Source organism: Rhinolophus ferrumequinum, chromosome 5, assembly GCF_004115265.2.
Source record: "Rhinolophus ferrumequinum isolate MPI-CBG mRhiFer1 chromosome 5, mRhiFer1_v1.p, whole genome shotgun sequence".
Lineage (NCBI taxonomy): Eukaryota > Metazoa > Chordata > Mammalia > Chiroptera > Rhinolophidae > Rhinolophus > Rhinolophus ferrumequinum.
Genome location: NC_046288.1, coordinates 87034555 through 87057677, shown reverse-complemented (window position 1 = coordinate 87057677; position 23123 = coordinate 87034555). Strand labels below are relative to the sequence as shown.

At 52.3% G+C, this 23123-nt stretch overlaps 1 protein-coding gene across 1 annotated transcript; it reads right to left on the bottom strand.

Moving 5' to 3' along the window:
• Positions 1-191: 191 nt before the first annotated feature.
• Positions 192-21883, bottom strand: NELFA (negative elongation factor complex member A). The gene is made up of 11 exons (XM_033106252.1): positions 21620-21883; positions 6585-6756; positions 5336-5497; positions 4537-4626; positions 3431-3561; positions 3272-3341; positions 2904-2992; positions 2145-2256; positions 1338-1621; positions 1118-1217; positions 192-1011 (listed from the first exon to the last, which is right to left on the bottom strand). The coding sequence occupies exons 1-11, from the start codon at positions 21827-21829 to the stop codon at positions 827-829; spliced, it is 1605 nt and encodes a 534-aa protein (XP_032962143.1). The 5' UTR covers positions 21830-21883; the 3' UTR covers positions 192-826.
• Between the last annotated feature and the right edge of the window lie 1240 nt (positions 21884-23123).

Here is a 23123-nt window from a genome sequence, read left to right as displayed (position 1 = left end):
TTGCATTTTGACGTTTGGGTTTTCTTCCACTTTTCCCGTTACTTTGACTTGTCGTTCCCAGGCATGTGGCAGAGTCCTCTGACACCCCCTCAGAGAAGGGCTCCCGTCCTCAGACCGCCATTCTGCTTTTGACTTGCCAGGCAGAGGCTAACGCGGCCTTGGGAAGTATAACAAATACCGAAAACAGTAAGTGTAGTTCCGATTTTGGAAAAATTGTTTTTTTATTTTAAAAATAGTAAGTTGGTTCCCAACACCCCATTAAAGGTGATGTGGTCGGGAGAGGGGGGAGCTGCTGACCTCCCAGGCCTGCGGCTGGCTGAGTCCCAGGCTCCGACAGCGCCTGCGGACAGGACGACCGGCCGGAGCACAGCTCTGGGCTCCCTGAGTGACTCAGCTGGTCTGACAGTGAACACAGGCAGCGAGGCTGGTCTCTGCTCAGAACTATACAACAGCCATACAAACAGCGGTGGTGAGCGTGGCCCGGCCACCCCCCGCCTTGTCAGCCAAGCCGGGCACCCCCTTTGGTCCCCTCAACCTCGTGGGGCAGGGCAAGCGCTGCACGAGCCAGGAAACGCCTTCCCTCACGGTCAGTGGAATTTTAAGAAAAATAAAAAAGGTAAAAGTCAACCAGGCAGAAGTGTTGCTAACATTAGGAAGTAATAACGTTTTTGGTTAACCTTAACATTCAAAAGTGTAATATTGAATCCAAAAATGTATCTTAGATCAACAAAAAGTAACCCACATTAAAATTTAAAAAGAGTCCAAAACGCCAGAGGCGACTGCAGCTTGCGCAGGCCGGGGGCAGAGGTGGCGGAGCAGGCGGCCCCTAGGACACGTTGGCCATGGGCTTGTACTTCTTGAAGCGCGTCCACTGGCCCGTGGCGTAGTTCATCTCGAACACCGTGTCCACCAGCATGGTGGTACTGCCCTGGCCGTCCGACTTGGGCAGGTCCTCCGTGTGCTCGCTCAGTTTGATCTGGATGACGTCACCCTGCTCCTGGCACGGGTTCTCTGTGGAGGGCGGGAGCTGCTGGGGGCACCTGGGCCAGGGAGCCTGTCCCCCACCCCTGCAGGGCCCACGTCCCGCACCACCGCCAGGCCGGCCGCAGGGACCCACCTCGGGAGCCAGCCATGAAACCCAGGATGAGGGCCTTCTCCGGCCGCGTGACTTTGTTGGCCGTCTTGAACATCTCTTGCGCGGCAAACATCTGCTCTCTCTGCAAGTGCGACGAGGGTGTGAGTGCCTGGGCCCCACCGGCCCCCACACTGTAGGTTGTGTGTGGGGCGAGGCCACAATACCTACCTGATGACCCGCAGCCCCTCAGGGGCACACCTACCGTGAGGGACAGATTCTTCTTAGGCTGCTGCTGGGCGGGGGGCTGGGTCTGCGGGGCCACCATGGCCACCGGAGGTGCCTGGGCCATGGGGGTAACAGCTGGGGGCGTGGTGGGCGTCAAGGGTGAGGTGGGCGTCAGAGGTGAGGTGGGCGCTGTGGGCGTGGGCGTGGCCGGGCTCAGGCCGCTGTTGTACAGGGGAGCCCTCTGCTTGAACTGCGACGGCAGCGCCGGGCTTGGGGTGCTGGGCTCTTCGGGTTGCCGGCTGGTTTCCCGTGAAGATGGGGCTGTAAGCAGAGTGAGGCCTGGTGAGGGGCTGGCAGGACAGGGACCCCCGACTCCTAGAGATCACGGGCAGGCCCTGATGGCAGGAGCCAGCAGCAGCACCACCAGTGGGTGTGGGCACAAGCCAGGAGCCCCGCCCTGGAGGCAGAGGTCTCGGGCCTTCCCAGGCTAGAAGACCACACATCCTGGCCCGGGCCCGTTTCCCGGCCTGGCACTGCTGCGAAGACGGAATGGCAGCTGAGCCCACTAACCCAGTCCTCGTTTCCTTTGATACCTTCTCCAAAATTCTGGACCTGGCAACCCTCCCCACTCACAAGCTGGGACTTGCTCCTACTGAGCGGTCCCAGGGGCAAAGCAGGTGACAACTGTGGGTTTCTCTCTGTCAACTGTGCCAGCCAAGAAGCTCTCCCTTCCTCAGCCAGCAACAAGGAAGCACCATTTTGTGGGGGGCACCTTGGGAAGCCTGGGCCCGGCATACTGCCCACGCCGGTGAGCCTGTGCACGGAGCCCCTGCCGCTTGCTCACCTGGTGGGGTCTCAGAGCTGGGGACATAGGATGAGGCTGGGACCACGCTGGGTGTGGCAGGCAGGTAGCTCGTGGAGGGCAGCGCAGGCTCGTTGTTCAAAGCCCCGAGTTTCTGGAAGACAGAGTTTTTGGTCCCTCAAGGAGGAGGCCCGATGCTGGGCTGGCAACTGCATGGGCCTTGGCGCCTCATCCCCGAGGACATAAACCTGGCCCCCAACCGGGAGCGCCTGGGCTGCTGTTTGCTTAAAGAGCCTCCAAACCAGCCATCTTCGAGGAAAGAAGCAAGTTCAACAATGTTTTTCTTGTCACAAAAGCACATGATAAAGGGAAGACACAGTGTAAGCAAATGAGAAAACAGCTCTGCAATAGGAAAGGAACCCATTACCCAGAAATGACCAATGGTGACAGGCCTTCTCCAGGCCCTGCCCGTGGGGACCCCAAAAGCGAGCTCGCTTGGCGGTGCAGCCGCCCCAAGGGCACCGGTCTTCTGAGCAGTGGAGCGAAGCGTGTCCAGGAGCCACGTCTGGCAGCCCGGCGGCCCTCCCTCCCCTGCGAGGCCGGCACTGCCGCACACGCATAGCCGTGCGTCCGTCCACACACCCACGCACACACACGGACGACGTATGCACGGACGTACATACTCGCCGACAACACGCTCTAGCGGCTGGCACGCGGGGCCAGAGGGGGCGTGGGCTCTCGCCGTGTGACGCGCGGGAGGGCGAGACGGCAGGCACGGGGGCGCGCCCGTGGGAGCCCTACCTGCGTGGACACCAGGCCGGCTGCGTAGTCTGGGGTGGCGTTCTCGATGACCGTCTCTTCCTTGGCTGGCTTCTCCACCACTTCCGTATCTGGTGACAGAGTCCCTCTCAGTGGCGCTGGCGCGGCCCCCAAGCGGGCCCTGGCCCTCCTGGCTCAGAAAGGCCCGAACCGCCCGCCATGCCGGCCCTTCCAACAGGTGCGGCAGAAAACGAGCGCTCAGGAAGAGGGCTGCCAGCGGCCGTCACCTCTTCAGGAAAGACGGTCTTGTTGAGACATGCAAGGCACCAGTGAACCCAGAAACGAGGGGACGGGCAGGGGACACGCCCCGACCTGACCTGACCTGACCTGACGGGCGGCCCGCTACGCACCCAGCGTCTTCCTCCTCCTCTTCGCCTCCCGGCCGGCGCCGACCATGTCTAACTCGGAAATGTCGAGCAGCTGCCGAGACAGACAGGAGCCCGCGCTCAGCGACAGCGCGAGGGGCTCTGGCCAGCGCTGCGGGGCCCGCCTCGGCGGGGAATGCCCACCTTCACGCCCCTCTCCTTGCGCAGAGGTGTCCTCGAAGGCGGGATGGGCGTCCGGTTCCCGGCCGGGCTGAATACACTGGGGGTCGTGGGGCTCCTGAAGGGCGCCTGCTTCGGGATGCCTTTGAGTGGGGCTGCGGACAGGGCCGTGCCCGTCAGGGGCCCAGTGGCAGTGGCCGGCAGGGACAGCCTCTGTGCAGCCACCTCCACCGTCTCCACTGTCTGCCCCAAGCAGGAAGGGCCCGCGGGGGGGGGGGGGGGGTCGCCCCGCCCCTTGCCCCGCCCCCATCGCCCCGCCCCCGTGGCCCCTCCCCCCACGGCCTCGACGACTCTGCTGTCTCTATGAGGCAGGTGGAGGTGACGCCCCAAGAGGCCGGCGACCCCGTCCTTCAGGAGCAAGAGCCTGCCCTCTCCTGTAGCCAAGCACTCGGGCACTAGGTCGGCCTGCCCAGAAGGGCGAGGCCATCCCAGCTGACGCAGGACATTCTTGCCCAAAACACTGAACAAGGAGGCGACCCTGCGTCTCCACCTGCACAGACGAACTCTTGCACCTCCGGCCGAATTGATGTGCTGCAGGCTCAATGCCCCACACGCAGCGGGGTCGCCCTCCGTTTCCCCAAGCCTGGCCCCGCCCTGCGTCTAAGGGAAGTCATTGCACAGCCCAGGGACACTTCCCTACTCCTGCCCCAGAAGGCTCAGGCCTAAAGGGAACGACTGACCCTGGGGCATTTCATTCCCCATTAAGGGCTGAGGCTCACGCGGGGAGGGGCCATGCTCACCACCCACTGGCGGCCTAACGTCCCCTCCCCGGCATGAGAACAGCACCAGGGGCCAGCGACACAGCCGCTGCAGACAAGCAAGGGTCGCATGGTGGCCCCTTCCTCATCCTAGCACACCCGTGCATACCCTCCAGGCCTTCCTGGAAATGGGCTCTGGCCGCCCCTCCCAGCGCTCCCCGGGGCCTGCCATCCGGTCAGAACTCCTGGCTAAGCTAAGGAGCCGGGAGCCTATGGTTGAGGTCAGAGCCTCGTATCTGCCGGGCAGGTGGCTGTGAGCACTGGCGAGCGAGCGCAGAGGCGTCCAGCCTGAAGCGCAGGCAGCGGCCTTACTCGTGGTGTCCATCTTCCGCAGCAGCCCCCGGCCCTTGGCGTGGAAGGGCACGCCCGCACTCCTCTTGAGCTGCTGCGCAGTCTCAGTGGCTGCAAGGAGAAGGTGGTAGGTCAGGCTCACCCACACGACAACGTGCCTTCCACCGCCCGGAACTACCACGTCCGCAGAGGCCGCAAAGGCCGCTTCTCTACACAGGGGCTTGTCCGCAACCCGAGGAGCCCACGCACGTTCCAGCGAAGCCGAAGGGACGCTGACGGCTTTCCATGTCCCCACTGGAGGTCACCCGGCAAGTGTCTCCCACACACACTTTATGAGCCACCATTTGGGAAAACACTGAATAAATGACCAAACATTTTTAAAGTCAAATGAGGTCACCGCGACTCAAGAGGTGACGTTGCAGGAGCAAAGGCCTCTGCAAGGCTGCCTGCCCGTCGCTGGTGTAACTCTGTTGGTACAGATTTCATTTCTGTGACAAAGATTACAGACGCTGTAACCTGAAAATTCTGACGTTTCTAAAACAGAGTTATAGAACACAGTTGGGCATAGCAATAAATAAATTTCTAAGAAAACCCAAGAACTTTCTGTAGAACTTGACTGCCTTGAAAAGACAGTTCAGGCACCATACAATCTGAAAGAACTCTAAGGATAAAAAGTACAGAAATAAGACAAAAGCATGATTTGCCCCAATGTGCGCGCTCCCCGGGGCAGGCAGGGACCCTCGCTGGACAGGGTCCCACAAGGCTCAATGCCCGCTCCCTCAGGTACCCCCAGACCCATGTGGGGACAGGGGCCACTCACATTTCTGCAGAAGCTCTGCTCTCAGCGTGGCGCTCTTTGGTTTCCTTTTTAACTGAAAATGTTTCACTGGGGGAGTGAGGGGTCCGGCGAGGGTGGTCAGGGCGTTTTTGTTCAAGTATTGGCACTCCAGTGGCAACATGGCCGACGCTTCACACTCGTTCACTACTCGGTCAAGAAACAAGCACGTTCGTTAGGAGGTGCGGGTCCCTCACACAGGCCACGGTGTCCACGGCTCACAAGAAAAAGCCAAAATGGACTCTCCTATTTATAGCCATGGACCTTCTGCTTTGTTTTCAAAGCCGAAGCAGCATCCACAGGACCGACCCCCGGTGTTGAACTCTGCCATCACGCAGCCATCATGGCCACTGTGTGGGACACTACCAGCAGCCTCCTGGACTCGGCCGAGGCCTGTCTGCTTGAACAGCCAGGAGACACGTGGGGGAAGGCGCTGTAGCCGCCCCACAGTTCACAAGCTAAACTGTCCCCCCGGCAGGACCAGGCCCCCGGGGGCCGAGAAGCCCACCTGGAGCAGAAGACAGAGCACAGCCCTCCTGCCCAAGAGACGTCACCCAGGTGACCGTGGACCATGCCTGGACCCTGGAGGAAGCCTTGTCAGGCTGAGCAGCAGGACAGAGCCGCTCGGGTCTGCTTCCCACACGCGGGAAGCGTCTGTGGTGTGCTGGCCAGTTACAAGTCCAGTGACAGCATACACAGGGGGAGAGAGGCTCCCTGGTGGGTGAGGAGGCACAGGTCCCACCTCCTGGCCGCCTGCCCCAGCTCCAAACCAGGAAAGAGGCTTGGCAGGAGCGGACCTCCTCAGCCCTGCACTCTGACAGACACAGCAAGTATTTTCTAACTGGTGTCGGTTCGTGTCCTAAACAAGTGAGCTGCTGCCATTATCAATCCACGTTTCTGAGCGTCTGCTCTGTACGCACCAGAATGTTCTAGGTTCTGGAGCTACAGGCACAGTGCGTGCGTGCCCTTGTGGGCTGAGCGGGGAGACTCGTGAACATGGAAATAATAACAAATTTCAGAAAAAAACAAGTGCAGTGAGGATGGGGCCTTGTCCCTCAGATGGGCAAAGAGCTGGACAGCAGCACGTGGCCGGGGGTGGGGTGGGGGGTGCACAGGTAACCCGCAGAACCACCGCGCACGGCGCAGCACACGGACACCCTAGAGACAAGTTCATTTAGAAGAGGTGTCTGAAGGGAAGCCGTCTGCCCCTCCGGCACGGTGGGCCCACACCTACCCTTTTCTCGTAGCTCCCCTAAGATGTCCTGAACGTTGGGGTTCTGTTCTTCAAGATCAAGGTTGAGCGAACCTGTGTCGGGGAAGGACTTCAGAATGTCAGCCACCATAAGGACCCAGGGGTCCGAGTCCAGGGTGGCCAGCTGGATGATCTCCGTGAGAGCGCCCTTCATCTGCCAAGAGAGGAGAGACGGCGGTCCTGAGGGGCCGCTACGCCCCCGCCCCACCCTGGCGCCACCTGCCCGTGCATGGAGGCCGAGCTGGGCAGAGCGAGCGTCCAGGATCCTTTGTTCCCACACAGAGGAGGCCCCTTCAGGCCCTGCTGTACCTCACGGGGCAGCGTCCCACCTCTGGGCAGTGGCCCTCACGCCCTGCCAGGACCCTGTGCCCCTGCCCCACAGCCACCTACTCCCTTGGGCTCCCACGGCCTCTGCCAGGTCGCAACACCCACTCCTGTGCGTGCCCCCACCTTGGCCTCCTGTTGGGGAGGCTGTACCCCAAGGCCCCCACAGCAGCACCCAGTCTCCTCATGTGCTGATCCGATACGAAATGTGAAGGCCACCCAGGATGAGCTGACACCTCCCAGCTCCTGCCTTGACTGCGCGTTGCTAAGAACGACGCCAGGTGCCAACACCCCCGCCGTTCAGGAAACCTGCTCATGGAGAGCTGGGCCCAGAGTAGTGGTGGACGGGGGGCAACCTGGCGGGCAGGTGGCCCTGACCCGCTCAGCAGAGCAACAGGCCAGGGTCTCAGCTACTTGTGGCTGCACACAGGGGAAGGAGTGTGCCAGGGAGGCGTGTGGAGCTCCTGTCACGCTCCGTGACCTGCCAGCCCCGCATTCGCCGAGGCCTCCCTGTGGCACAGAGGATCGCCGTCGGGGGCCGGGGTCAGCAGGCGACCAAGAGAACAGGAACCTCCTGGGGACCCTCAGGAGCAGGGCCAGGCCCTGCACCTCCCACGGCTGGGCGCCAGGCTCACGTTATTCCCTCCCCACGGCACAAGAAAGAAAAGAAACCCGGGAGGCTGGCATGCCCGAGGACCAGGCTGATGTGGCGCCCCCGCCCGTACCCCTCAATGCCCAGGAGCTGAATTCCCCTCCCAGTACTGCGCTGCCCACCCCGGAGGCCCAGCACCCAGGGATTGCTGTGGCCAGTGGGGTCCCCTCCACACGTGTCCACCCTGCCCCTCGTGGCCATACTTCCTCCGACAGGTGCCAACAGTGTGGAGCGGAGCGACAGCCAGCCATCTGCAGGGCACAGGGCCCTCGCTGTCTGAGCCTGACATGTCAGAGGGCCAGTCGGAAACTGGACAGTGCCCCTTACACCTCCCCTCCCACCGAAGTTCTGTCCTAAGAGGCCTGTGGCCAGGGCCTGTCACCTCCACACCCAACTACTGCCACCTCTCAGCAGGTGCCTCAGTCTCACCTTCATCTGACCCTCAACGTCGCAGCAGAGGACGGAGCTTGCAAAATGACAAACCGGACCCCATTCATGCTCCGGCTTAAATCTCATCGCCAGCCCGTCACTGCCCTGGGACGCACGCAGCCCCAACCCGCTGCCCCAACACCTGCCCTAGTTGCTGCCCGCGCCCCCACCTCCGTCCGGCAGGTGTCAGGAATGAGCCCGAGCGGGCTGCGCGTCGGGTCCACTGTCCCGGCGCGGGTGGAACCCCACTCCACGCCTCCGACCCGCACAGGCCCTCACTCTGGCCTACGGGGCAGTAACTGCCGCCCTGAGCCCCAGCTCACCACACCGAGCACACTGCACATGCCGCCCACTCGAGGACACACGGGTGTGCCATCGGGGGAGGGCTTCACGGCTCTGGTGTCCTCACTGCTGTGGGGGGCCTGTCGGCCACACGCAGAATGGGTGCCAACTGAGCTGATGCTAAAAGGCCATCTCTTGAAATACGCAGAAGTATGTTCTTTTGATATGTGGCAAAATGGCAAACATTTCTATATTAACATCTGTGGTGGGGGCCCCGTCTACCACCTCCCCTTTTATTTAGCTGAGTTGTAAGCTCTGTTCTATGTTAAAAAAGCAAAAAGGTATGGAATGAAAAGTTAATTTTATCTATCACTTACTACAATAAGTTAAGGTAAAAACATGTCCCTGGCAAACTAAAATTATGTAACAAAAAAATTATACCAAAGTCTGTTTTAAGTGGCTCAGTAAAGATAGCAGGTTCCACCCAAAGCACTAAGAACAAGAAACACACACAGACCGTGTTGGAGGAAACGGGCAAGTGCCTGCAGGTGACAAGTAGGAGAGGAGCAGCAGAGCAGGGCCCACCTGAGGCCCTGGCTGGCCATCATGTCCCCACATGCCAGGAGTCCGAGTGCCCGGGAAGCACAGCTGAGCTGTCTCTGGAGGACACGGGCTGGGGACAGCCCTGCTGAGCCAAACTGGGCTGGCCCGTGTCCGCCAGTCCCTGACACAGAACAGGGCTCCGGCCTCCCTGACACGAAGCTCCTATAAACAGTTAGGCCATGCCAGGGAGTTTTAAAACTCTCTAAAACAAGGGCATAAAGCAGGGAAATGAGTTCAAGACAGCAAGACGACAGAAGGTGACAAACCGTAGAAGGATTACACCCAGAAACACGCCTGTGATGCTGGAAGCCTCTAAGAACGTCACACTGACAGGCCCTCACGAGGCCTGAACGGACGGCGAGCTGCACGGCGCTCTCGGCCAACAGGACGGCGTTCCTCTCAGTTACTCTGCACCTTTGGGGCGACCCACTCAAATTCCAGAGCGACTGTCTTCACAGCACATGACAATCTGATTCTAAACTTCCCATGAGAAAATCAGCAAATGTAAGAAGAAAATTTGAAAAGGTAAAAAGAGATTAATCGTACCAGATATTAAAATGCATTATAAATGCCTCATGATTGAATACCTCTCATTTTATTCCCATGTAAACTTCAAATGGACCAGATTTCAATTTGAAGAATAAGACCATAAAAGTACTAGAAGAAACCATAGAACTCTTTCTTTTTTATGACTGTTAAGTGAGAAAGCCTGTCTCTGTCAGCATGAGTGTAAACCAAGGACCATAAAAGACAAGAATTAACACAAAAAACTCCAAACCCTATAAATGAAATCAAAAGAGAAAACGACAAACTGGGAAAAAATACTTTCAAGTCCTATCACAGGTAGTTAAAACACACAGGCGCAGGCGCACACGCACACACACGTCAATCCTGCAAGTCAATAAAATTTATCATTAGAAAAATGGTTCAAAACCTTAAAAACACAAAGGATTCTCAGCTTCATTCAACACAAGAGAAATGAAAAATAAAAGTAGGTCGACACATCCCGTCCCACTCGTGGGACAGGCAGGGCAGGCAGAGCAGGGCTGGCCTGTCAGGCAGGAGGATGGCAAAGCACTGGCAGCACGTGCTCCCGAGGCCGGCCACCGAGGGCCAAACCTGAACCTGCCGCTGCTCCCCCGGAAAGCTTGGGCACATCCCCAGCCTGTGTCACCGGAGGACAGTGTCTGGCCGTAGCGACTCTTCCCCGGAGCCGGTGACCACACACTGCCGACTAGTGCCTCAGTGGGCACGAGCTCTAGTCACTCACTAAGCAGGCTTTTGGCCTGAGCACTCAGCACTTCCCTGTACAACTTACTGATACGCTCTTAGTAAGGAATTACGCGGGGAGAACAAAGATTTATGTGTATTTAAAACCGTCTCAGGTGTTCTGAATCATCAGGTCTTTTCATTGCTTAGGTAAACTACAACTTAATATCGCAAGCACTCAGTTTTGCTTCCAACCACCCTACTTTCTGTAAGTGCCTGTGATAATTAAATTTGGAATTAAGTATTGACTATGGTCCTACTTAACCAAGCACATGTTTAACAAACTCCAAAACTTAAACAGGAGCTTGATCTTAACGTGAAGATAACTACGGAATTCTTCGTAAGGGTCCCTGAAGCCTCTCAAAGCAAATCTCTCTCTTGAAACTAATTAGGCCTATTTAATAGGCTAGAATTTTGCGGTTTGGGAAATAGATTTTTAATCCAGATGCCCCTTCCAGAGGATGAAAACCTACTAGTGATGGTACGTACGCAACCTCACCGGGCTGAAGCAGTCTCAGGCCAGAGGACTCCAGCAGCAGCCACTCAAATACTTCTAGAAAGGTCTTTTGCTGCTCGGACAATCCCCACAAGCGCCACAGTGACGGGGAACCTACATTACAGACACATGCTTTATAGACACCACGCAGGCACATCTGGCCGATACTGCAGCATTTCCGTTGCACTGTAAGCCCCAGGCTCTGGCTTCCCAGAACAAACCCAGAAGGCTGTCAGTGTGTAAGTGGCACAACTTGTTGAATCTTTCACGTCTGCCTTGGCCTAACCGCTTCCCTTGGTACTGCTTCCCCTAAGATCTTCTGGGTCCCTTTGGTAAATGCTGTCTCCTTTCAAAAGCATTACCGGGAGACCTGAGACTCAATCCAGGAATGTTCGAGTCTGCCTTGTTGGGAAGAACTTCTGACTTACTATAAAACCCCTGATACTAACTCAGAGTTCATACAGTAGCCACCTTTCCACCACGCGCCCCCAGGAGGTAAAGGCTTGGGGCATCGCAGCTGACAACCAGAGAGACTGTCCAGTAGAAAAGATCTCCGGGTGGCCGGATGGCTCAGCTGGTTAGAGCGCGAGCTCTCAACACCAAGGGTGCCGGTTTGGCCCCGGCATGTGATGGTGGGCTGCGCCCCTGCAACTAAGATTGAAAACGGCGACTGGACTTGGAGCTGAGCTGCGCCCACTACAGCTAGATTGAGGGACAACGACTTGGAGCTGATGGGCCCTGGAGAAACACACTGTTCCCCAATATTCCCCACTAATAATAATGATGATAATAAAGTGTCCAGCCTCGCCGGAAAGGACCGTACCGGGTGCTGTGCTACGGGGCTACAACGCATGGACTCTCCTTTTAAAGGCGCGCTCGCCCACACCTCATCAGCTGGCTGGGCATCCCAGCCTGTAGGAGACGTCATGCTAAGTTCCCCCAGAGCAGACGCCTTTCCCAAGATGGGGCCAGGCCAGTAGAGTCAGCTCCTGCTATGCAGAACCCTACGTGTATTCCACCGTTGGCATCGTGTTTGCATTCCTGGGTGTATTGATCTTAATTTTCTTATGACAGCCAGTTACCATCCCTACGTTTTGGGTTGTACGCTCACTGACCTTGACTATACCCTTGTAAACGAGAAACGCTGGCACAGAATCGTCATGATCCAATGCTTTCGCACTGTGGCCTCCTCAGGGAACACTGGACGGTCACCCGATGCCTGCCTCTACCTTTGCTAAAACTGACAACTCCAGTTTTTCCTGTTAGCAATTCCTTGAACATCCACTGTTAATTTATAAAACCCTCTGTAAAGCCACTGTGGCGGCGATCAGTCCTCTTCAGAATGACCTGCCTCTCGGCCGTTGCAATTGCCATTCCAGGAGTTTTGCACACCACCTACTGGGGACATGGTCCATCGTTAGGGAAAACCGTGTCTCACAGCTCCCTTCTCAAGTTGCTGGTTTGGACCTACATGCCTTCTCCTTTGTTTCCAACCAGGCACTGAAGCCAAATCTGTGTCCTGGTAGAATGAAGTGCTGCTAGTTTTTACGAAAAGTCCATCATCGTGAGTGTGAATTATTCCTTTTATCTTACGCTAGAAGGATCTTAACCCCTGTATTGACATCTGATCAGTTGTTCAAGTGGAAGGACCTGTGTCTCCACTGAGATGACTCAGAGCAACAAGTGAGGTAACACGGGCGGCTGGGAGCTGTGTGTACCCTCTTTATGGACATTTCCAATGTGTACTGTCCTTGTCCCAAGGGCTTAAAGAGAAAGGAGCAATTTCCAATACAAGAACATTTCTCTCAGGTAGGAACACCGTCCTGACAGCAGTCCGTCTGCCAGCTTAGGGCTGTTACTTCTCTGCCCTCTCTCAGGACTGAATGTAACTCAGTCATTTGAAGGTGACCTTCCTTTTGTCGGTTCCTTGTCCTTTACCTCATGTCAAGGTCAAAAAACTGAAACACACTGTAAGTGGTATCAGAGAAAACGGGTCTTACCTTTTAGGTATCTATCAGCATGGATAACACTTAACATCATTTGGGAAAGTAAATGATTCCGTAAATTGTATTACTGGAGTTAAGGTTTGCCGTGCGATGGGCTGGCGCTTTCTTTAAGGTACAAAACCTTTCTTCCAGGTATCACCCACCCATGGCACTCCTGCCCGCGTGTAATCTCTTACCGAGTGGGAGAAAGAGATACAAGCACCCAAACGGTTTGTTCCTTTAGACAGTGACAGAGGACACTGTCTCCAGTGACAACATCAGAGATGCACTCTGGTGACGAACCCGAGTGGCAGGTGGAGGAAGGCCCCGCCGTGACCACACCCACGTGACTCGGTTCCTGCCCCACCACTGATCATTTCCTTGAACATGCACCTTTGGTCTCTGGTAGGTGCTACAGAGGACATGAAAAGTGTGGGAACGGATCCTGTTCACTGAGAACTTGAATAGAGAAGCTGTCATCTGACGGTTAGGGAACAGCCTGACTGCACTGGCAGCTGGTCTTACCTTCTCAGCCGTTGATCCAGAAGACGTGGCTTTCTGGCAGACAGGCTGCCCGTGTTCTGGAACCTAGAAATCAGCTTCCGGGATCCTTGAGAGCACCTAGCTTAGCCCAGACACTGCGATAAACTCTATCCTGAGGACGGGCAAGTGGTAGGGAGATTGAACTGTTCCCTTTTCGCCTCTGAAAGATGCAGCGCACTGATGGGGCGGAGCCTCTAAGATCTCCCTTCTCCCGGGGTAACGTTTCCTTAGGTGGAACCACGTTAATACTGAGGTGAAAGCTTAGAAATTCAGAGGTATTGGGTCTTTACCCATATTAACCTGAGCTGCTTACTTAATTGGTGCTACACATTAGTACTATATTCATAAGGATTTTGTTCTATTAACTATTACAGATTTCACAGTAATCTGCATGGTAAACAAACTATTTCGCCTCTTTGTAAACCTGAGTATGATTCTGGTACTTCTGTGGATGTAAACGGTACTTTATTCCAACACTAATTCATGTACATAGCAAATAAATCCAGTTGTATAGTTTTCAAAAGCCATCAGTAAAAAACATGTAAAAGCACGTCAGGATTTCCGTCAGTTCCATTCCTCTCAGCTCTTCTCAGATACAGCTGAATCCTCACCATTCCAAGACGGCGCAGGTGCAGAACGGTGAGATTAATATTTGGGGGGAGGCAACCACTCCCTCAGAACTGCAGGCACTGCGCTGGCCCTGGCACTGCTTAGTTGGACACAATGATGTGATATCTAATGACAACAGTTAGTGGAATGGCTCAGCCACTAGAAACAGCAGAGCTCGACAAAGATCTTTAGTTTCCCGAGCTCGAGCAGTCCTCGACAACAGGAGCGCTTTAGATTACGTGCCTGCAGCCCAGGGAGGACTTTGTGCCATAGCTAATGCCTCTTGCTGGATAAATTCCACTTTCCAGGTAGAATCAGAAACAACCAAGCTTCTTAAACTCACAAAATCCCTTAAGGGACATTCCAGTTTCACTGCAAGTGCCATTAGCTGATTGGGTTAAAATTTTGGTTCAGAACTATTTTAAGGTGTGGACTGCAAACTATTCTCATTGCTGGTCTAATTGCATACTGGATCTCATGGTCTAGCTGTTGATGTCCTGTACAGCCAGGTGCTTAAAACCCCACAAAGACTTGAGGAATGGCTGCACCAAGGAGAGTGACCCATCAAGGCACCGCACCCCCTTAGATTTTGTAAAACCATCATGGCTAGAAAAAAATGTTTTCCTATTATACGACAGATTGTCTACTGACCCAAATCAAAAAACTAAGCTGAGTAGACACCCAGGACTGAAGACTGTTCGCCAGTTGTGCTGGTTTTCTTGATGTTACAAATTGATTGCTTTTATTTGTTCTTTAACTCCTCCCAAATTGTTCTAGCCATTTTACTGGAGAGTGTTAAAAAAAAAAAAAAAAAAAAAAAAAGAAAGAGAAAAAGAAAACAACCCTATAGCGACAAACCTAACTTCCAAGAATTTCTTTGCGTCTAACAGATGCCTGGGAGACCTCTTCTAAGCAACGGCCCTAGTTACTCTACTGGCTACTGCGCCAGTCAAATCCAGTCTCTGGATCTGAACCGAAACATGGGCTCTTCTTGGGTCTCCAGCCTGCTGGCTTTTGGACAGGAACCACACATGGCTACCCGGGGTCTGAGGCTTGTTGGCTACAGATCTTGCAACTCCTCAGATGCGACAATCACACAAAGGCGATTCCTTTTAATAAAGGCCCTTTGGCGTATTTAGGTAGGTACAGGGCGTACACGCGCATGCACACACACACCCCTAGAGCTTCTGGTTCTCCGGAGAAGCTGGTCTAATAACAGCGTGGAACACACCCAGCACGGTCATCTAGGCCCCCTGCATATGGTCCTGTGCACAAAGGCTTAATCTTCAGAATGACATCCCTAAGGTATCAAGACCCTTAAAGAACTGAAAAAAATAACTAAGACAACTAAGTGAATTAGGATGTCTTAGAAAGATTTTTTTAATACCAAGAAAATAAATAAAAATGCTTTTTAGAAAAGTAAATTACTCATAATGGCCTAGTTCTTTTGCTATCTATATCTAGCTAAATGAATCCTTTATTATAATTTTCTGTAATACGGACAAAGTCCAAGGACAAACTACACACACACACACACACACACACACACCACACACACACACACCAATGAAAGAAAGCTATACCTATATTGGTCTGGACAGAAACAGAGTTTACGGATAAAACACTACCAGACATAAAGACCCATGATTCAGTTTACCAGGCAACCATAAGAATTCTAAACTTGCATGTACCTAGTAACATAGTCTCAAAATATATGAAGCTAAAGTTGATAAAACTATGAGGAATAGAGAAGTCCATAACCATAGTAAAGATCCACAAACCCCTCTCACTAATTGATAAAATAATTTTTAAAAGATCAGTAAGAGTACAGTAGACCTGTACAACACAATTAAACAAATTTGACATAATGAACACATACTGGGCAATGGATCTCAAAACTAGAGAATAAACATGCTTTTCAAGCTCACTCACAATGTTTACAAAAACTGACCACATACTATGCCATTAAGCAAATTTTAAATTTCGAATGACAAGTTATTAGACTACATTCTCTGACAAATACTCAATATACTAGAAATCACTAATAAAAACTAAAACCTCTCCCCCCTTTGATGTATAGAAATTAAAAACATTTTTAAATTACACAAGCATTGTCAGTGAAGAAATCATCACAGAAATTAGAAAATACTGTGACTTGATAATAAAAACACTATCAAAACTTGTAAGATGAAACTAAAGCTGTGATATAAGAAAATTTATGGCTTTATATGTATATTTTAGAAAAGCTGAAAAACAGAGGTCAGCATCCATCTTAAGAGATTAGAAAACAATAACAAAATAAATACAAAGAAAGCAGAAGAAAATAAAGTGCACAAATTAGTTAAACAGAAAACAGAGTATCAATAAAGCCAAAAATTGGTACTTCAAAAAAGCTTATAAAATTGACAAACATCTGGTGAGATGGATCAAAGAAAAAAAAAGGAACATCGCTGTACATGCTTCTGATGTTAAAAAGATATTAACTATTTTATGCTAACAAATTTGAAGTTTTAGTAGAATGGTCAACTCCTTGGGAAAATACAACATCAAACCTTTACTTAACATAAAAACAAAACTCAATACTCAAAACTCTTCCCACAAAAAAAATCCAGGTCCCCCAGATGGCTCTATTACTAAGCTCTACCAAACATTTAGGAAGAAATAATTCCATTAGTAAACAAACTTTACAAAGAAGAGGAATATAGAGGATACGCTGTAACTCCTTTAATAACAGTAGTGTAACTTTAATACCAAAAATCAGACAGTCTGGGAAAGTAAAATTAGAGGCTAATCTCATCCATGAACAAAAACACAAAATTCCTGCACAAAATATCAGAACAAAATAATCCAATATAAAATGACCAAGTTAGGAATGCAAGGTTGGTTTACGATTAATCCTGTCTGTTAATGTGGTGAGTTACACATCAACAGATACTTTAAACATCTGATTAAAAATTCATTCATGTTCACACCATACACACACACACACACACACATACACACAAACATTTGGTAGAACTTAGTAATAAAGCCATCCGGGGGACCTGGATTTTCTTTGTGGGAAGATTTTTGAGTACTGATTTTTGGTTTTATGTTAAGATTTGATGTTATATTTTTCTAGGGAGTTGGCCATTCTACTAAAACTTCAAATTTATTACCATATATATATATATATACACACACATACACACACACACACACACACACAGTGTCAAAACAATGTATACACATTTTAAGAAAGGAAAAAACTGTATTAAAAATGTAATACAGAGCGGCCGGTGGCTCAGGTGGTTGGAGCGCTGTGCTCATAACATCAAGGTTGCTGGTTTGATTCCCACATGGGCCATTGTGAGCTGCGCCCTCCACAACTAGACTGAAAATAACGGCTTGACTTGGAGCTGAGCCACCATGAGCAGTGGCTGACTGGCTCAGCTGGTTAGAGCGCAGTGCTCATAATAGCAAGGTCACCAGTTCAATTCCCACATGGGTCAATGGGCAGTGTCCTCCACAACTAGACTGAGAACAGCTTGACTCAGAGTTGGGGGGGGGGAAGAAGTAATACAATGAATAACGCTAGCATTTATTTGATTAACTCTGTCTGAGTGAACGTCATACTACACATTGCTACATAATTCAATTCAACTTCAAAAAGTAATACATAGATAACAGCTCTTATAATGTGTGTACATTTTTCTGGCACCCGTGATATATATACATGTATATGTATATACATGTGCATACATGTGTGTATATATGTCTGTGTGTGTGTATATATGTACATATATTTACACACACACATATATATATATAAAGCAAGGGTTGGCAAGGATGTGAGAACTTAGAACACTCAAAAATCACTGGTGTAAAATGTAAAAATGGTGCAGCCACTGCAGAAAACAGTGTGGAAGTTCCTCAAAACGTTAACCATAGTTACCACATGACGCTTCTAGGTATATACCTGAGAATTGAAAACATATGTCCACACTGAAAATATAAAACATATGTCCATAAAAACTTGTCATGAATTTCCACAGCAGCATTATTCGTAATACTAGACAAAAACTTGAAACAACCCAAATGTCCATCAGCTGATGAGTAATTGATGAATAAAATGTGGTCTATCAATATAGTGGAACTTCATTCTGTCTTAAAAAAGGAATGAAATATTGACGTTACTAATCTAGATAAACCTTGAAAATATTATGCTAAGTGAAAGGAGCCAGCCAGTCACAAAAGACCACATATTATATGATTCCTTGTAGGGTTTCCAGGTGGGAATTCCCACCGTTCTCAGGAAATTTTTTTGCTTTCTTATTCCTGAATCCCGAGAAAAGTTGGTTGGGAAATCGCAAAAATCGGCTCCTTGAACCCAGTAATACCCACAATGGGAAATAAAGGTACTATGCACAATGTATCTCTTAAACATTTTCCCTATTTATCGCTAGGGTTTCCGGGAGGGAATTCCCACCCATTCTCGGGAATTTTTTTCGCTTTTCCATTCCCGAATCCTGATAAAATTTGGTGGGGAAATCGGGAAAATAGGCTCCTTGAACCTAGGTGGTTGGTAGTATCAGCTATCACTTTGTGGAGACGATTCATCGTGGAGAACAGAAAACAGTTTATATCTCAGGATTTGGGAACGGGAAAGTGGAAAAAAATCCTGAGAACGGGCGGGAATTCCCACCTAGAAACCCTAATTCCATTGACATGAAATGTCCAAAAGAGGCAAACCCACAGACACCGAAAGTAGATTAGTGGTTGCCTAGGCTGGAAGGTGTGTGTGGGGGAGAAGCCTGCTAACAGGTAACAGAGTTTATTTTGGGGTTGGTGAAAAATGTTCTAAAATTGACTAAGATGACAGCTGCACAACTCTGAATATATTAAAAACCAATTCAACTGTACATACTGAATGGGTGAATTCTGTGATGTGTGAGTTGTCTCAATAGAACTGTTACAAAAAACTCATTCATGATTAAAATAGTTTTTTTTTTTAATCTAGGAACAGAAGGGAATTTCCTTAACCAGTAAAAAATATCTGCCAAAAATAATAGGAAACATACTTATTGGCAAATATTCAAAGTTCTTCCAGTGTTGCTGTCACACAGCAACCTAGCCGACTGTCGCCCCATGTCTTTCCTTGAGGAAAGACGGGTCTGTGAGACTGTGCCTTTCTGGGACTTTGTTTTATCTTGATGTTTTACACCTCATGTCTCTCTGTCTGGTCCCCAAAAGATGGTTTGCAGCCAATGATGAGTAAGATTCCCCATGGGGGGGCAACTTAAGCCAAGCAGAACCATGTGGGGACCCCCAATGAGCTAGCTGCCTTGGAAGATCTGGGAAGGGGCCTTGCTTGCCTCCCCTTCCCGCTGCCTAGAAAAAGCCACTGCTGACTCCGGCTTTCCCCTCTCACCTGATTGTGAGAGCGATACAATCAGCTCTCCCCTCTAACCCTACAATTAAGTGTCAGCATGAGAGACCTGTCCCTAAGGAGGACATACCACCATTGTTAAGACACCATGGGACTTTCTGTTTCGGCTGTTTACAGGCAAGCGTGATTGGTTTGAATCATTTTTCTGGTATGATGTATGAGATTCACAGACTGTGGAAAAGACAATGCTACTTCCTTGTATGATAATCAATAAAAGCCACCAGTCAGCTCGATTCTGGGCTCCAGTCTTTCAGAACTGTGAGACCCCTGGCCTTCTGAGATTTAACTGCATTAAGTCTCTGTTTCTTTCTTCCTTAAAACTTAACCCAACGCCACCCCTTCTCGTCCCCTTACAGCCTGTGTTGCGCTGGACGCGACAGTGTGGCCAGAAACAATGTACTGGAGTGTCCTGGTGAATGCAATAAGGCAAATGAATGAATGAATGAATGAATGAATGAATGAATGAATAGCAATTGGAAAGAGAAATAAAATAAGAGTTAAGTGCACAGAAAAATGAAGATTCTACAGGAACATTATTGCAATTAGTAAGACTAGCACAGATGCTATTCACAAACTCATCTAAAAATAAAATTTTAACGGATATTTATATCAGCACGAGAAAACATGAAATATCTAACAGAAACTGGAAGGCGTCTGCTGAGAAAATCATGCAGCTTTACAACAAATATTAACATTAAAGACGATCTAGGAGCTTGTAATGCGGGAGCGGTGTTCTCTGGCAGCCAAGTCCGGCAGGGGCAAAGCCAAAGCAGGGCCTGGGGCTGCTCGGAGCACGAGGAGCCTGCTGGGCCTGGTCCCTCCTCTCTCAGGAGCACACCCCTGCCAAGGTCAAGACTGTTCACGTATTTTTGAAATAACAAGAACCCAACTGTTTCTGGATGCTCACGGAGGTGTCCAAGAGAGGACTCAATCCGGAGCAGCAGTGACCAGGTTGTCTCCACGCTAAAACAAACGAAACGCAAACCCAAATATTAAAGATGTAAGTTGAGATATGCCTATATTAATAATTCATGAGAGTCAATATTATTAAGACGATTTAACCCCAGAATGAACTATAAATGCAACTCAGTCTTAATCAAACCCCAAGTTGTACGTGGGCGTACGTGTAACCTGAGAAGTGAAGGTAACACACACGGAAGTGCAAAGGGCCAAGAAGAGCCACAGACCCTGAAGAATAAAGTGGGCGGGTCTGCGCCGTTAGCTATCAAGACTTACTGAGCTAGAAAGTGGCACAAAGAGGCTTAGTGTCATTAATACGTAGCCTACAGGAACAGAGGAGAGCCCAGAAACAAACCCACAGCCTAAGTGACAGCGCAGATCAGCAGGCTGCCCCTGGGGCCAGGTGGGCAAGGCTTCCGAGGCGCCTGCGTGCGCTTTGGGTGGCTTTGCGGGACCCCCGCCTGAACTGAACAAACTGGCACTTGTGCGTGCGTTCGCGCTCACAATAAAACAGGCACAAACCTAACATGCAATCGTAAGGGACCGAACAGGAGTGGGGGAAACGTCCAACAACTACGGGGTTCACTGCACGAAGAACCCGCAACACGCCGTTCCCGGACAGGCAGTGTCACCCGCATCAGGATGCTGCAGAAACGGGCGTGCGGCGAAGCCCGGGAGTACCGAGGGACCTAAGTGTGTGGCCACTCTGTGGGCTAAAAATAACAACACGCGGTCCACAGTCACTGGAAAGTTCTCCGCAGGCCATCGCGGCCAGCTCTGCCCTCTGCGCGGCTTTCAGGGACCCAGGGAAACCCGGACAGACTCGCACCCCCACATCAGGGCACTAACCTCCGCGCCCTCCCGCAAACACGCACAGGCACGCACCGCCACCGGCGCTAACAGGTGGTGCCCTAACAGGTGCCCGATGGCGGCTCGGGGTTCGCATCCATCCCCGCTGCCCTGCTCCCCAAACTCCCCTGCAGGCCGAAGGGCTCCGCTTTTCCTCACCCAGAATAAGGGGGCCTGTGAGGGTGACGGTCGGGGGAGGGGCAATGAGGGTGGGGGAAGGGGTGTGCCGTGAGGGGAGCCGCTGGAAAGTTCTACCGGGAGCGCGGAAAACCCAGTGCGGCCTGAGAAGGGGGGCTGTGAGGGTGGGGGGCGTGAAAGTGGGGGGCTGTGAGGGTGGGGGGGCTGAGGGTGGGGGGCGTGAAAGTGGGAGGCTAAGGGTGGGGTGTGTGAAAGTGGGGGGGCTAAAGGTGGGGGGCGTGAAAATGGGGGGCTGTGAGAGTGGGGGGGCTGAGGGGGACTGTGAGGGTCGGGGGAGGGGGTGCTGTGACAGGGGGGCTGGGGGGACAGTAAGGGCCGGGGTCTCGGGTCTAAGGAGCACGGCCGCGAGGTGGAAGGCAGGCCCTGCGCCCCCAACGCCGCCCGCCTCACCTCGTCCACCGTGCGGCGCGGGAGGTGCAGCGTCCCAAGCAACAGCTTGAGCTTTACGGCCGACGAGAGGCTGTGGAAGCAGAGGCGGATGTTGTCGATGACCGCGGCCGTGAGCAGGGACGCGATGCTGGGCGGCGCCCACAGCTCGTCTGTGGCCCCCAGCTTGTTGTGCAGCCACAGGCCCGTGTCGCTCTCCCGCATGGACGCCATCTTGGGGGGGGAAAGCCGGGCGCCGCCGCCGTGCCGGCATCTTATGAAGACACCTACGCGCCCATGGCGAGGACCCCCAACATGGCGGCGCCCGCCCGAGCAGGCTGCGGTGACGTCACAGGCGGGGCGGGGCCTCGGCGAGACGCTTCGTGGTGACGCCCGCGAAGGCCTGCCGGCCGCCCTTGAGTAACATGGCGGCGCCCACGACCGGCTCTCTGAAACAGCCGCGGAGGGTGACGTCAAGAGAGACGGAGATGTCGCGCCGGTGTGGCGTGTGGGCGCGGCGGCTCTGGGCCGAGGCTCTCGACTGTTCCCGCCATGGATCCCAGGGCTTGAGCAGCGCGGGCATCCGGCTCAGGCCTCCCCACGCCTCCCGAGGGAGGGGTCCAGGTCAGACAGACATTTAGGAGCGCCTTTGTCAAAGAGAGCCAGGTCCAGCTTTCATTCATTCCTTCAGCAGTCCAGACGGGCTGAGCACCTACTGTGTGCCTGGCACTATGCTGCGCTCATGAAAGGGACGGAGAATTTCCCTGGGAGTTTATTTGAGCCAAATCTGAGGGCCGGCTAGAAGCAAAATCTCAAAGGACTGAGAAAATGCTCACGGAAGAGCAATTTTGCAGTTCTTTGTATGCATTTAGAATGGAAGGAGAGAAGGTAGGCACGTGGAATCCACAGGTGGCAGGTTAGGAGGCGGAGAAAGCCAGGCGGGCAGTTTCTGGGACTGGATAAAAAGTAAGACGGAGAGACACCGCTTTACACGGGTGGGTGCAGGGCAATTAACACTAAACATTTTGTACAGAGCATGACTTAGGGACACAAAACGGAATCTAGTCATTCTGATAGCTATGTCAGTCACAGAGTGACCGTCATGCCAGGGCGTCACGTGAAAACGTGGAGTGTGACCACCTGGACGATGCTTCCTGGGACTGCAGGAGGGGGCACCGCCCCCCGTCTCGAGCATAAAAGATCAGAGCTCACTGACGGCTCCTCGCTCAGGCCTCAGCCGACCAGCTGACAGCAGCACCTGCACTCGTCCCAGAGGCGGCGCTTGAAGCCTCGCCTCCTGACCGTGTCACCAGCCCACCTGCCGCCCGACACTCCGCAGCCCAGCACCGGAGGACTCTCGCTGGACACCGGACTCTCTCATCCTTCTTTCCTAGACTCTGTTCGCCTCGCCTCACCCTGTTACTTGCAAACCCGTGTGACCCTCCTGTGTGAAACCGCCCTCCCTCGCTATTGGAGGCTGTCCCCGACCAGAGCCTCGGTTAACGCCCGTGGGAAACCAAGTCAGCAG

What these genes read in the sequence shown, in the direction of transcription:
- NELFA (XM_033106252.1), bottom strand. Translation starts at nt 21,829, where the DNA reads ATGGCGTCCATGCGGGAGAGCGACACGGGCCTGTGGCTGCACAACAAG. An exon ending in CCGGCCTGGTGTCCACGCAG is followed by an intron (nt 2,257 to 2,903) that starts GTAGGGCTCCCA and finishes TCTGTCTTCCAG; the next exon opens with AAACTCGGGGCTTTGAACAA. An exon ending in CAGCTCTGAGACCCCACCAG is followed by an intron (nt 1,622 to 2,144) that starts GTGAGCAAGCGG and finishes CTCTGCTTACAG; the next exon opens with CCCCATCTTCACGGGAAACC.